This window comes from Rousettus aegyptiacus, unplaced genomic scaffold (assembly GCF_014176215.1).
Source record: "Rousettus aegyptiacus isolate mRouAeg1 unplaced genomic scaffold, mRouAeg1.p scaffold_m13_p_5, whole genome shotgun sequence".
In the NCBI taxonomy this organism is placed as follows: domain Eukaryota; kingdom Metazoa; phylum Chordata; class Mammalia; order Chiroptera; family Pteropodidae; genus Rousettus; species Rousettus aegyptiacus.
The window spans coordinates 77,101,458-77,116,420 of record NW_023416308.1 but is presented as its reverse complement, the minus strand read 5'-3'; the positions used below and the strand labels follow the sequence as shown (position 1 = coordinate 77,116,420).

The 14,963-nt window shown below is 48.0% G+C and overlaps 1 protein-coding gene across 4 annotated transcripts in view; it reads right to left on the bottom strand.

The window, feature by feature from the left end:
• The window catches only part of CLPB (caseinolytic mitochondrial matrix peptidase chaperone subunit B), a 134,407-nt gene that overhangs the window by 8,379 nt on the left and 111,065 nt on the right, over positions 1-14,963 (bottom strand). For 3 of the 4 annotated variants that reach the window (XM_036220365.1, XM_036220367.1, XM_036220366.1), the window contains exons 9-16: positions 14,324-14,379; positions 9,487-9,531; positions 8,962-9,123; positions 3,056-3,212; positions 2,218-2,291; positions 1,943-2,062; positions 1,662-1,766; positions 1,034-1,264 (exon numbers count right to left, since the gene is read on the bottom strand). In XM_036220365.1, coding sequence (XP_036076258.1) covers positions 1,034-1,264; positions 1,662-1,766; positions 1,943-2,062; positions 2,218-2,291; positions 3,056-3,212; positions 8,962-9,123; positions 9,487-9,531; positions 14,324-14,379 — 950 coding nt within the window. Of the gene's footprint in view, positions 1-150; positions 1,265-1,661; positions 1,767-1,942; positions 2,063-2,217; positions 2,292-3,055; positions 3,213-8,961; positions 9,124-9,486; positions 9,532-14,323; positions 14,380-14,963 lie in introns of those variants that run through there. The other variant, XM_016157978.2, reaches the window with a different exon arrangement.

The following is a 14,963-nucleotide window of genomic DNA, read 5'->3' as shown; positions in this document are numbered from 1 at the left end:
TGGTCATCAATGGGGGCCACTGAAGATGATGCCCAAGGATGCACTGAGCCTTGCTGTGCCTTACTAAGCTAAGGTTAAAACATGGCTGATCTGTGAATGTCTTTGGGGGATGGTGTGCAGACCTTCAGCTTAGCAATTAACATGGAGGCAGCATGGGGGAGCTGTTTATTCCAGGCTAACTTAGCTGTGACAGCAGTATAGACAGGGCTGAGGCAGGGTCCATGGCCATCTAGGAAGAGCCTGACCCCATGACCTCTATCTCTCCCCCCATAATTCTCCAATATCTATGACATTAGTTTCCTGAAGGAGGCCCCAAAGAACTGAGCTTGCTTAGTCATTTGGTACTATTGTCCAGTACTGGAGTAGGTGAGGGTAGTGACCCAGTCAGCCTTCCTCCCATGTTGGCTCAGTTCCAAGGCTGGAGAAACCTGGTCTGGCCTGACTCCAGAACGTGGGGAGAAGGAACAGTAGCTATGATATGGCGGAGGATGGGGGAAGAGTTCTATGGGTCCCTTCTTCTTGGGATTTTAGGGCATGGGAAAGAAGTAGCTACAGCTTAAACGCTAAACATCTGTGCCTTGGCCTATGCTCTGTGGAGACATTTGAGGTCTCAGTTACATGAGGACCAGCAGAGGGTGGCAGGTCACAGTCTGTCCCTGTCTTCTTCTGGCCAGATTTGTTCTTAGTTGGCATACTTCTGAGCTTCCCGGCAACATGATAAAGTTCCAGAGACTATAGGGCATGGGGATCACTGAAATACAATGATAAGAGACCTCCCTCTCCTGGAGGCTTTTTAGCAAGTTTTGGGCCCATAATGGAAGGGCCAGGGAAGGGCAAAATTCCTGCTTTAGACTTTGGGGTTGGGGAGGGGTCTTACAGGAGCTGTAAGGAGGTAAGTGGCCTTAGGCTGGGTGGAAAGGAGCGAGAGGTAGGAAGGGAAGGTAGGTCAGTTGCCATGCCACAGCCGAGGGGCCTTTATTAGATGTTGAGGGCACGTATAGCAGGTAGGTAGATGTTAGAGGGTGTGGCACACCTTCTCAGGGTGTAGTGGTGCCCGGATGTCCAGTTTGTGGGTTTTGCTGTCCTTATCAATGATCTCCAGTCGCAGCTTGGGTGGACGCTTCTCAGCTTGGGGTGAGGGCAGCTCAGGGCTCTTGAGCAGCTGTTTGTCTGAGTCCTCCACAGTGATGCGCAGAGTACAGCCCCCTGGCAGGAGGTCCTGCTCGTAGGCAGCCGCTAGCTGGTTAACTACACGGCGCTCGACCTGAAGGTAGCAAGTAAAGAGGTCATTACTGCCGAGGCCTAAGCCAGCCTGTGCCCTGAGCCTGGAGGCCAGGTTCTATCTCTCACTGCTAGGACAAGTATTTACTTTGGGCTTCAGTTTTCTCATCTGCAAATAGCTAACACACAGCTTGCAGGACTGTGCTAAAGACTTGATGTTAGTTTCTGAGGTTTCCAAGTGAATTCCTCATTTGGTAGGGGTTCACACTTGGTTACTCTCCAGGACTGGGGTTTGACTTGATCATCTTGTGTTTTTGGTTCTGAAGGGGAATCTACTCTGGGTATGAAAAATTCCAGGCTGGGAGCCCAGGAGATAGGTGTAGGGGCACTGGGGAAGGAGGTGTGGAGACACCTCTCTTCTCTCAGGCTTTTGTGCTCACCTCATGCTTGATGGAGCGGGCACCATAGTGCACATTGTAGCCATCAACCAACACGTCTGCCACTTCGCGGTCCCAGAGCAGTGTGATGTTGTGCCTTTGCTTGGCCTAAGAAAGGTCAGATAGGAGCATGCTTGCATGTGGCCCAGAGCTTTCCATCTCTCACCACGATGCCTGAGGCCTTGGCCTATGAGAAACTGTGCCCCAAGGCCACTGGCCCCATACCACTGAGTTCCACCTTTTGGGAACTAGTGCTCCCACCCACAGCCAGTCCCCACGCTTACTCTCTTGGCCCAGAAGTTCAGTTCCTTGTTGACTAGCTGGATAAGCTCCGAGTGGCAGAAGGGGAGGAAGTAGACGATCTCATTGATTCGCCCCAGAAACTCATCCCTCCGGAAGTGAGCCTGCAGGGCCAGGTAAGGGGTGGGGTAAGCTCAGTGACCCAGATGAGCGTAAAGGCAATTACTGGACTCCAATGGGGAAGATAAGGGGGATTCTGCAGTTTTAGGATGGCTAAGGGGATCCCCTACACCTAGCAGGAAGGACAAAAACTTCTTACTTTCAGGATGGGGCGGATCACATTCTCCCTGAAGTTCTTTGAGATGGTGATCTTGTCACTAATCTGGACATCACCTGTGGAGACAGAATCATAAACTGACTATTCCCCACACCCAGGGGACTTTGGGAAATGTGCCTGCCCCTTGTTCCATCCATGAAAAATGCTGCCCTGATGGGTGACCCTGGTCAATACCTCAGGCTCTCTGGGCCTTGGCCTGGTCTTCTTACCTGAACAGAGAGGACTGGACTAGGTACAAAGCCTGGGGTTCCTTAAGGTGGAAATTGTACGAGGGAGGGGAGAGGAGAGTCAGGACCAAGAATTGAGTTCTGAAGGGAGCTGGAGGGTTCAATTCCAAATAGAAAGATAACAGACGTGGCCTTCTGTGTGATGTGCTCTTCTTCCCAGCACTCTCCAGTCTACCTACAGAAGAAGGCTCATTGGCTGCAAAAGGCTGTATCCATTTCTCTATGGTTTCTGATCTGCTGTCCCCTCACTGCACCAAAACATCTCTATCTGTTGAGTATGCATCTCTTTAGTTCCCTTAGACTCTGGTCTCTTCCTGGCCCCTAACTCTGGGGTAGCTCTGTCCACTCCTCTGTCTGGAATCTTCTTGTCACCCAAGAGACTTGGGGTTTTCTTGAGGAAGAGGGGGCACTGTCGCTATCAAGCACTATTTGGTCTAGTGCTTGGTGTCTGATCATTGCCAGCTATGGACAAAACTGCCCACCAGGACCCTTACCAAAGCCTGGGACCTCAATGCCATCCTTGCCCCCAAGAGATGTGCTAGTGGCCTGGGCACTTGCCCAGTTGCCTAGACAGCTCTGGCCACATGCCATACCAAGGTTCTCAGCGATACGGTTATGGTTCATCTCCAAAGCTTCTTGCCTCAGCTGCAGTGCATGCTGTGCGATCTCATCACTGGCCACATTGGAGGTCATGATGAAGATGGCATCCTTGCAGTCGATGGTCTTCCCTTTTCCATCTGTCAGCCGGCCCTGGGAAAGAACAGTGACTGCACAGTTACGGAGGTATAAGGCTAAGCACCTCTTCTTCCAGGAGGTCTCTTCAGAACCCTTGTGCCTCTACCTCTGCCACTCCTGGCAGAATTAGCTGCTTGCTTCTCTGAGCACTGTTCTTACACTTCGATGGCAGTTCACACTGCCCTAAGCTGCAACTACTCCACCTATTAAGAGTGCCTGTGGGCAAGACTGTATCTGCTGTGTGTCATCAGTCAGGGCACCCACATCATCCCTGGCGCTCAGCAGTCAGCCTGATTTCATATGCATCCATCCAACACACTTTTTTGGAAGCCCACTTTGGTTCAGACTTTGTGTTGGGGTTCTGGAGACTCAGAGCCTTTAACTTGCTCTGAGTGACACTCAGGAAAACAGCAATGATAATTCAGTGGGCAAAGTGTTATGGTAAGGGGAAGCCCAAGCTGCTATAAGAGTTCAGAGGAGGGCATTTTACTAGGCCATTGTGAAGACTAGATACAGTCATACTGAAAACACATATATTTGTGAGATTAAAAAGAATGAAATGAATTGAAACAGGTATAATCTCTGCATCTTTGGAGCCATCCTCTGGCTTGACAGAAAGAAACAAAAATAAGGCTCCTCCTTTAATCAACTTGGGAAATTTCCTTGAAATCTTTAGCTCTCTCTAGAAATGACACAGAAGAAAGTATAATGGAGACAGATGCACTAAGGAAAGAGAAAAGGAACAACGGCAGAGGGAAGAGACAGAAGAATGGGAACAGTATAGGTATTCAAGGGCAAGGAGTACAGCGAACCTCAAGGCTATAGCTGTATGACAGCACTTTGCAGTCATTTAGAACAGTGGTCTCCAGCTTTTTTGACACCAGCAACCGGGGCTCCTATGAGAATCAATGCCCGATGATCTGAGGTGAAGCTGAGGTGGAGCTGAGGTGGTGATGTTAGAGCTGGAGAGCAGCTGCAAACAGATGAGGCTTCGCTTGCTCGCCCACTGCTCATCTCCTGCTATGCAGCCTGGTTCCTAACAAGCTATGGACTGGTACCGGTCTGCGACCTGGGGGTTGGGACCCCCGATTCAGAAGAAAAGCCATGATCAGGGACTCACTGAAAGGAACTGATGGAGTAACAACAGTGGACAAAAATAAGCACTTCCACTGAGTCTCATGCTTGGTGCTTTCCTGTGCACTACTGTACTTTGCCTACTAGAAGCTCCAAAAAGGCAGAGGCTGGATTTTGTTCTCAATGAGTCCTAGGACAGTGTCTGGCATATAGTAGGTGTTCAGTACTTGCTTGCTGAATGCCTGAATCCTTGCAACTCCTACAGAGAAACTGAGTCCCAGAATGGTTAAGTAACTCATTCAAGGCCTCATAGCTAGAAAATAGTAGAGCTGAGGCTCAAACTGTTTGCCCTTCTCTCTATACTAGGCTATCGAGGCCATATCAGTGGTACTGGGTAAATGAGGCTCCATGCAATTTTCTTTCTCTAAGTAAAATTTTCTCAGAATCCTGCCAAATTTAGTTTTCATCCTTTGATCCTTGATGAAGAGAAGCAACTGGGACAGGTGTGGGAAGGGGGAGACCTGCCTGGGATTTCCTCTGGGATGCAGACTAAGCATAGTTCTTAACAGGCCAGAGAACATGGCTCTGGGAGATAGGTCACTGACCTCAACCATTCGGCAGCTCCTGCCTGCCCTAGCCTCAGCCAGTAACCAGCCCTCCCCAAATGTTTCCCTTTCTGTTGGCATGGCCTGACTCAAGTCAGTCCTTATTTCCAAAGCCAACGCAATGGCAGAACAGCTCTGGCTCTCAGAGGCAATAGGAGAAGAAATGTATATTACTTGAGCACCTACTCTGTGCTAGGCATGGTACCGGGTGCTTTTCAGCCTTACTTTATACTGGACCTTGGCAGAGGCCTCTCAGAAGAAGGGAGAAGGGAGTCTATTCAAAAGGGTGATCTAGGTGTTGGTCACTCCTGTCCCTACCTTAGGGTGGGACAAGAGGAAGGCAAGGGCACAAATGGATGTTCTTGAACTTTTGCCATTAGCTTTCCTGCTTATGTGTTACAACAGAATCCACTCCTTAGTGGGGACCAGGTCTGCACGTGTGTGTGACATGCCCAAGCATGTGCATATGACACTGTGTTTGCAGAGCTTATCCCTGAAGGCTGAGCACACACACTGCTATCCTGGCCAGAGCAATAACCAGTGGCAATTTCATTCCAAGAGATCAAAGCTCTGCTTATAACTGGGTTGAGGATGGGTCCCAGGTGGGTGAAAGGGAGCAGGTGCACTGTCTGACTGACCCAAGGGTGACTTCATGTCTCCTCAGGGTCTTTGGCAATAAAGACGTGTCCCAAAGAAGGAGCTGTCACTGTCTCACCTCCCAGCAATGAAGAGTGCAGAAATCCTGAGTGGGATGTGAATGCTCACTCCAGGGCTCTAGGAGTTGTTTTCTCACTGCTCCTACCCTTGAAAGGAGGAGTGGAGGGTGGGCTCCCTGGGATCCTGTCTCTTCCTGGGACTGCGGCCCTGTGCTGTAGGCTGAGATCTTCCAGGAAGTGACCAGCATTAGTCCTGCTTGGTGCTTTGGTGAGTGCGTTAGGGCTCTTGCTCTCCTGGGCCTGGGCTTGGGAGAACTGGCTAGGTAGGAAAGGGGGGGGGGAGGGGCTTCTCTCATGCCCCCAGGCTAGATTAGGTGCCTTTACAATTCCTGGCACTTGCTGCTTCTCCAAGCACAGCACTCACCACAGTGGGCTGAACTGCCTTTTGCAGTCTGACCCCCTCATTCATTCCTGAACACTAAGGCAGGAACTTTGTTCTGTCTGTGCCCCCTCTGCCCCACACTGAACCACAATCTCTTGCTTTCCCTCCTACTTCTCTGCCAAGTCCCCCTTTAACTCTTTCCTAATAGGTCACAAAGCTCTGTTTTAGTGCTCTCTTCTTCTCTGCACACTATACTCTCCCTTGTTGAGAGACATCATCCCTTTCCATGGCTTTCATTACCCTCTTTGTGCTGGAACATTGCTGAATCTCTACTTTCAGTCCAGATCTTTCCTAAGCTCTAGACCTCTCCAATTGATGTATGGCCTCTTGGACATCGCCATCTGACTGTCCCTTAGGCATCTCCTTTCAACAATTCTAAACCTCAGCTCCTCACCTTCCTTGCCAATATGTTGTTCATCCTCCTGAGTACTCTGCCTCAGCTGATAGCAGCAGCAGCCATCCAGTCCGCCAGGCCAGAAATCCTGCTGGCTTGTCATCCTTGGCCTCTCCCTTTCTCTTTCCATCCAGTCGCTGAGCCCTGCACAGCCAACGTCCTGGTAGTTCTCATTCCACTGCCCTGCTTTAGAGCAGGCTTCTCCGGCACTAGTCTGGACTCAATAGTCTCCTCACTGCCCGCTTCTTCCTTCCCTTCTCACGGATGCCTACAGGACCTTTATAAAGTAAAAATCTGACCATGTTTTTCTCTTGCTTAAAGTCTTTAAAGGCTCCTTACAATCCGCCAAACACATCTACGCTCCTTTGCCTGGCATTTTAACTGGCCCCAGTCTACCTTGCCCACCTCATCTCCACCATTCTGTTCTCACTTCCCTGTGCAGCTGAGCAGTACTGAACAGCTATAGTTCCCTTAACACACCAGGCTGGGTCGTGCCCCTGTGCTTCTGCACATTAGGTGCCTGCTGTCAGCCCTTCTCTGCTCCGTTCACCCGGCAAACGTTTATTCATCATTGGAAGATTTGCTGAATTACCACTGAATTAAGTCAAAAAAGCATTTCCCCTGATGCTGTGGGCTCTGCGAGTGGTTGGAGTAGGCACGATCCCTGTCCTCAAGGAGCATATATGCATAAATCTGGCTAAGTAAACTAGGATGGCAGCTTTGGTCAATGGAACCCAGGGCATAAGCATCAGAAACTATAGTAGGCTTGTGGAGGCTACAGAAAGGAATTATTATCAACTCCCAAAAAGGTAGTCATGGAGTGATGATAGCAGAAGAGACGTGAACAGGGCCTCCCCATGGGGATAGTAGCATCTTCCAGGTGGGCCCAACTGTATGTCAGTCATCAGTTGTCTTCTTTTCTTCTGGGCCAAGGAGGCCATCAGGAGTACCTCTCTAGGGAGTCAGAGGTTAAACATGCTCTTGGACTTTCCCTTCTTGTGAATGCTTTACTGAAGATCTACCTCTCTCTTTTGGCCCTAGCTGCATGGTAGTTATTTAAGGCTGCAGGATCTGGAACTGGATGCTTGGGTCTGAACCTGGACTCCCTCTTTCTAGTTGTGTGACCATGGGTGAATAAGTTTCCTCACTTTACTTCTGTGTCCATATCTATTCATGGACGCAATAGTAACTATCTTCATAGGTTATTGGGAGAATTAAAGGAGTTGGTACATGTAAATTTTTTAGAACAGTGCCTGACACATGAAGTACAAAAATATCAACTATTATCACATCTCCTTTTTGCCTGTTTACTAGGCAGGCAGCTTTCTGAGGGCAGGTTTCAGTCTGGTGCATAGCTGTGTATCTGAATTCCATCAAGAGGCTGGAATGGACCAGGAAGTCTCAGAGCATAGATGTGAGTAACTGAATATGTAACTTTAGAAGAAGTGGCTTTCATTCCTCAGTGGGGGGCCCAGAAACAGGGTGTAGCTGAGGGGCTAAGAACAGAGCAAGAAAACTGGGGATGGGACAAGGATACTGGGCTAGGTGGGGAAGGTGGTGGAAAGCTATGGGGACATTTGGTTTTGGGTCGTCCTGGCTTGGTAACTGGTGTGCTATTTGGTCCAGAGGGAGTCCCTTCCTGCACCTCGTTTAGTGTACCTGTGACATGGGAAGCAAAACCCCTTCCTATTTTCCCAGGGCTGGAGGGGCTAAGTGAAAAGGTGAGCAGGACTCCATCTGGCCACATGCTGGCTAACATATTCCCTGCCTAGGAGCAGAAGAGAAGCCTCATTCTGGTTCTGCAGACCCCTGTAAAGGGTGGGAGTCGACCCCTCTGTGACCATAAGCTTTTCTTCCCAGCTCAAGGGAAGGAGTGGTACAGAAGGGAGAACTGGGGCTCTGGGATCAGATTTATTTTGTAGCCCAATTCTGGTTCCTCCATAGAGTAGCTCAGTGGCCTTGGGCAAGTCATTTATAACCTCTCTGAACCTCTGTTTCTTCATTTGTGAAAAATGAGATCATTTCTACCTTGCCTGGCTATTGTGATGACTCGCGATAACATCTGTAAAGTCTTTAGCATAAGCCTAGTACACAGAATGTGCTGGATAAAAGGGGGTTCTTCTTAGTTAGAACTCGCTCCACCAGTAGGGGGGACTGTCTCATTTGTGACAAGCCTGGAGCTCCTGAGAAGAAAAGGGTTCCAAGGGCGGAAAGATTCTTCGAGCTTATCTTGGATCTAGACGCCTTGTTTGTCACATGAGATCCCTGATGCCTAGAAATGAAGCAGAGCTAGAACTAAAAGTTCAGGTCTCCCTCGCTCTCCTGGCATCTCTGCCCCACTCCTTCTCTCTGGAAGGTGGCCTGGGCAGTGATGAAATTTCAACACTTGGAGAGTACTGGTCTTCCCTCAAGTGCCCAGGCTGAGCTGTGGTCCAGAGAGGAGGTAAAATCACATGGACTAAGGGCCCGAATGTACACACAGAGCAAGCTGAGAAATGTTCAGACAGGCCTCTGGGTCCTTGCTTCCTATTATCCAAAGCTCCCCACACCTCCAGGGGTCCCCATCTCTGTTCCAGCCAAGGCTGACTTTCACCTCATCAAACAACTGTAGCATGATAGTAAGCACATCTGGATGAGCCTTGTCCACCTCGTCAAACAGCACCACAGCGTTGGGACACTGCTTCAGCTTCTTGGTCAGCTGGCCACCTTCCTCGTGGCCAATGTAGCCTGGTGGGGACCCAATAAACTTGGCCACCTGGAGGAAGGAAGGCAATATGTCAGGAAGGCCTTTCCATGCTTTAAACTTCCAATATGGGGAATGTACAGGGAGATGGCTTTATAAACACTGTCAAGACTGCCTGTCTCAACAAGGAGTGTCAGGCTGTCTCCCAGGGTGGCAGGAACACTACCATAATGGGACAGCAGATAGATCTTCTCTATGTTTATTCTTCAGAGCAAACCCTATGCAAAACAGATCAGTGACCCTGCTGCACACATATACCTGCAAAGGACAAATCCAGGCTGCTGGAATTATCTCAGGCCCAAATCACAAACCACATCAAAATACCCAGGCCATGTTGATAAGCCCTCCAAATCATGCTTCGCCTAGGACTCTTACCTCATGCCGCTCCTGGAACTCAGACATGTCAAGCCTGATGAAGCCCTGCGTGGAAACATGCAAGAGTCCAATCGGAAACACGAAGGCAGAGGGAAGGGGTTAAGGAGGAGAGCATCTCAAATATCCCCTAGGCTTTCAGACACCAACCCAAGATCTGGCTACCTGCCAACTTTTCTGTCCATTCATTCCCTATACGATTCTATTCCCTACCTTAACAAACCCAAGTCAAGTCCCTGCCCTTCTAAATCCAGCTCAGAATGTTTCTTTTTTCAAGCAGGCTTCTACTGGTTTGATTACCATATCATCTACCCATTCTCCCACCCTCCTATTTATTCCATATTTCCTGAGGACATCTGTGTGTGCTGGGCACTGGAGCTACAATGGTGAACAAGGCTTGGTCTCTGTCCTTGAGGAGCGCCCACTGAGTGGGGCGGGCAGGCATGGACACAGTCACGATCAGAGTGGATCGTGATGACATAGAGGGAGCAACAAATGTCCAACAATTCCAAGGTGCCCTCACCTTTGCAAGTCTGTGTGGGCACATACACCTTGGTTTTAGTTTACTTTTCTTTTAAATTAATAAACCTTTTTATTTCGATTTCTTCATCTCATCAAAAATCCACCCATAATGTAGCTTGCAGCCTTTTTCTCCCCATCGATGGGCCTAGTGGTGGTTTCCAAGGAAGTGGTCCCCTGGCGTTAGGCCTGACCATGATTAGCCCCAAGAGAAGAGAACAACGGGTGGTATGGGATTTGTGAGTCAACACAAGTAGAGTACCCACTTTTTGTGAAAAATTTAGGGATTTAGGCAGTTATAAGGGCATTCGCAAGTGCCCTGTCCCTCCACCTAGACCAGGGCTCCCTAGGCTCCTCTCCTGCTGGTACGTGCTTCTATCTAAGAGAGCACACTCACTGACAACACTTCTCCCGAGTGCTGGGGGTGACAGGGAGCCAAGACCCTGTCTGAAATGGAGGCCTATTCTAGCTCAGCTGCTAATCTGAAATTCACTCAGTGATGTACTTTTAGTTTATTCTCTGTTCTGTTGTTCTGTACCTGAAGTACAGGGTGGCAGAAAAAGCCCAGGGCTGCTAGCCAGGGGCTTGGCTTCCAGTTCCAGTTTTGCTGCTATCTGTGTGGCCTTCGGCATGCTGTTCCTCTTTTTGAGCTGTAGTTTCTTTTTGTATAACACAGGCCCTTACTTCTTCTCCTGGTTTCCCCAGGGGCCTGAGGAAAGGACCTGCCCCAAGAGGTGGGAAAGGGTTAGGGGAAGTCAGTAAGGTCACATGGGGGTGATCTCTGCTATCAGACATATGGGGCATTAGCTAGTGAGCATCTTCAGAGGGGCCCGGGCAGCTCAGCCAAGAGAAACACAGGCTTTAGGAAGGATGGACCATGGAGAAGCTGGGAGTACTGCCCAGAGGGTGCAATGGGCTGAAAGCCACAAGGTGGGAATCTGGTAATAGCTGATAGTCACTGGGCGCTTACTGTGTACCTGACAATGTTCTAATCAAGCTATAAAGGGCTTAGAATATGTACAAGTCTATGAGGTAAGCACTATAATCATCCCCCCCTAACAGATGAGAAAACTAAGTCACAGATTAAAGTAATTTGCCTGAGGTCATTTAAACTGGCCATTATACTCCGTAGCCTTATATTTCCTGTTCTGTTAATCAGTTGGGTTCTTGGCAGTCTGCATCTGAGTTTTGTGCCCAGAGTATAGAACAGGGCTTACTTAATGTCAAGTGATCTGGGTTTTCACCCTAGTTGTTCTACTGATCTGCTAAATAAATGTGAACAAGTCTCAGGGCTTGATTTTCTTGGCTGGAATAATTTTGGATTCATATGATCTTAGCTTAGGGTTATTTAGAACTGAGACAACAATACTGACAGTAATATCTAACATGTATCAATTGCTTATTATGTGCCAAGAATCGTGTTTAGCATTTTACAGCATTATCTCATTAACCTTAATAATAATCCAATAAGATAGGTTCCATTATTGAACCTATCGTATAGATGAGAAAACTGATATAAGCGGAGATCCCAGATAACTCCACAGAGTAGTTTAGAGTTGGGATTTGGACCTAGGCAGTTGGACTCAGATCCTTGCTCTGATCCCTTTGTCACAGTGTCTCTATAACCACAAGTCTTTAGGGCTCCACCACCCTACATCAGGATGAGATCACAGAATGCCATTAAGGTTCTTTCTCAAGGATTATTAACCCTAATAATGGAAGTTAATAAAGCTGCTTAATTTGGGAGGAATAACAGAGGCTAAAGAGAGAGAGAAAAAAAATAAGCTCACAGATCTGATAAAGAAATTATAAAAATGTGCATACAATGCCTTGTGAGAGAGCCAGGTCCAGAGATATTAGTGCCTCTTTACAAATGATGCGACTAAGGATCAGAGAGCCAGAACTTGAAATCAAGTCACCAACTCCCAGGCCAATGCTCATTTCATTTTAGTCAGCTCGACATTCCACTGGGACCTGTACACTGCACTTCCTACACAACACTCCACAGGTCCTGGCAGCATCAGATATCTTGGTTAGACAGCTTACAGTCCAGTACTCTCAGATTTTGAAGGCAGGTCTCAAACATGCCTGTTACATGGCTAGAAAACATCTACGGTAAACACATATTCTATAATGAGCTGGCCCACAGGGCTGATACAGGAAGGAATTCTGTAGAAGCACTACCTATGATTTAAAAATCATACATGCGTGTTTATATTGGGCTTCTCATGCCTCTCATCTCCCTATGTGACATGGGGACAAACTGACAAGTTTACAATCTAGCCTCCTATTGCGCCTGAGAACAATAATATTGACAGAAGAGTTGAGACTGGATTCTGATTTTACTTCATCACCTTATAAGTGACCTTGGGAGGCCCCTTAATGCTGTAGGGGTTAGTATTCTCATCTGAAAAGTGGGTCCAATTTAGTATCTATGCTATTTTCCTCATAGGGTCGAATAAGACAGTCGATGGGGTACTGCTGTGGAAAGTACGCAGTGATGAATAAACACGAGACAAGGGAGCAGGCACTTAGTGAGTGCTAGAGCCTGAGCTAGCTAGGATTCATATTATCTCACTTGATGCTTGTGACCATCTTAGATACAGGACTGTATAGCTTCACTTTGAGACAAGAGAGCTGAGTTGAAATGTGGAGGGGTAAAGCAACCTGCCTAGGCCTAGTGGAAAGTAGAAATGGAACCTGTGCAAGGAATGACTGGCTCCAGAACCTGGACCACCCAACCCACTGCCTCCAAGGGGTGATGGTGTTACGTCCTTCTAGGTGAGGTATGTATTAAAAGATGCCATCGGGATACCCTATACTGGTATAAATGTGCCTCCGACTAAATAGATGCTCCAATTGAAAAATGACTTGCATCATCAATCTTTTAATAAGCCCCCTCTCCTTTCTACACTAGCAAGTCAACAGATAATTTTTCTACTTCCACTGTGTATGAAGATATATTAAGACAGCTTGGATAAGGAGATTATAATTTGTAATTAAATATTAACCTTTCTGACAGTATTAAAATTAAAACGCTCAGAATTCTTCATCCCTAATCAGGTGGTTCCTGCCCGTAACTGCATCTTCCCTAATAGTCTTGCTAGTTTATGGCCCTTTCCAGAGTGCTAATTGTTTCAATCGCTGCCAACCTGATGAATTGTCTTAAAAATGTTATTTCAGTTGGTGTACATAAGCATGTCTTAAGCTGCTTTTTGCCTGCCTGCCTGTCAAGTGGGTCTGCTCTGGGTTTGGTTGAGGCAAAGCACAGCTACTGGCAGAGCCAGGGAGGCTCAGTAGACTTCAGCCAGTTATTAAGCAGAAGGAGGCCACAGATGTGGCTCAGGAGGACACAGCCTGAGGTACCTTGTTTTTGTGGCTCCCAGGACCTCAAGAAGGAGGCAAAGGGGCAGCCAGGCCAGAAGCAGGACAGGAGGTACATAGGGCTCTGCTGCTGGGGCAGTTTGGCTGGCAGAGATCTGAACAATTCCTCAGTGCCTCAGGTGGGGAGGCTTTCCATAGAAACGAGGCAAGGGCATCTGGAGTTGTGGCTCTGGTGATGGGCAGGGGGACCTTAGCTTCCTGGTAGGAAGAAGAATGTTTGGCCTTTGTTGAAATGTTTCTGCAGTCTCCAAGGACTGCTCTCTCTGACATTTCTCTCTGCATGAAAGCACTGCCTAGAAAGTCAAACTAAGCCAGAGTCAGAACAAACAGGGGATGGGGAGAACCCTTTCCTATGGAGGGTCAGGGCTTTGGGTCATGGGGAAAATGAGATTGTGACTGCCCCACAGCTTAGACATAAAAAAATCCTGTTTAAAAGCTCGTGTGGGATGGGGAGAAGCAAAAGGGCATCTTCTTGTTCCTCCTTGTTTTCTCTTACAGGCCCCAAGATGCCCTCCAGTATGGCCTTGATGGCACTGAAAGCTGTCTGCCTCTCCAGACTGAGTCCCTCAGGGCAGGGAGAGTGTCAAAATAAACACTATATCATCAGGAATTGGTATAATACCTGACACAGAGTAGATACTTGAAAATACTGTATGGATGAATCTCATCGGGCTCTCCCAATGCCATAAGAGCCGAACAGGACAAGGAATATTCTTATTTCATAGATGAAGAAACTGAGGTACGAAGCTTGGATACCTTGCCCAAATTCCTGGAGCATTTGCTGGTTAAGTTGGGGCCAAAGCTGAGGCCTACTCCTGGGCCAGAGCTCATCTTTTTGACTGGATATTGCCAGATTCAGGGAGCCTAGAGTTTTTGGTCGAGCAGGAGTGGCGAGGTCTCCATGGCCTGCAGATCAGGCCTCGGCCCCACCTCTTACCTTTTTGGCATCTTTGTGCATATACTTGGCGGTCTGCTTGGCCAACTCTGTTTTTCCTAGTAAGCGAGAAGAGAGAGAAATTGGGTTAGAATCAGATGACAATCCCCTGGAATGAAAGAACATTAGAAATGCATGGACACTAAACATAATATATTTTATGGATGGGTATGTTGAGGCCTGGAGAAGGTCAGTGACTCCCAAAGTCACCAAGGTAATTAAGGGTAAAGCTGGGACAGAATCAAAGTCTGCACCGCATCTTGATTTTTTCTGTGGATGAGATTGAGGCTTTTTCTCTATAACAGCATCCTAAGAGTAGGCAGTTGACTCTTATAATCCAGAGCCAACTTGTCCTTTGAAGCCCAGCACAGACCCTGCCTCTCCTAGGAGCGCACTGACTTCTTGGCTCACTGCACTGTATCTCTCTAGACACCCATGATCTTGCTATCCAGCCATGCCTGGAGCCATAGCTCAATCAGAGGTAGTGAGGGCACCTTTCCTTGGCTTCACAGCCTTTCTTTGTAACATAAAGAGGAATGACAAAATCAGAGTGCTGGCTCTGAAGAACTATTTGGTATGCTGGTAAGCCTATTTGGTAAGTCTTTGGAAGTTACTGTCTAGTATAGGCAGTCAAGTTCTACAG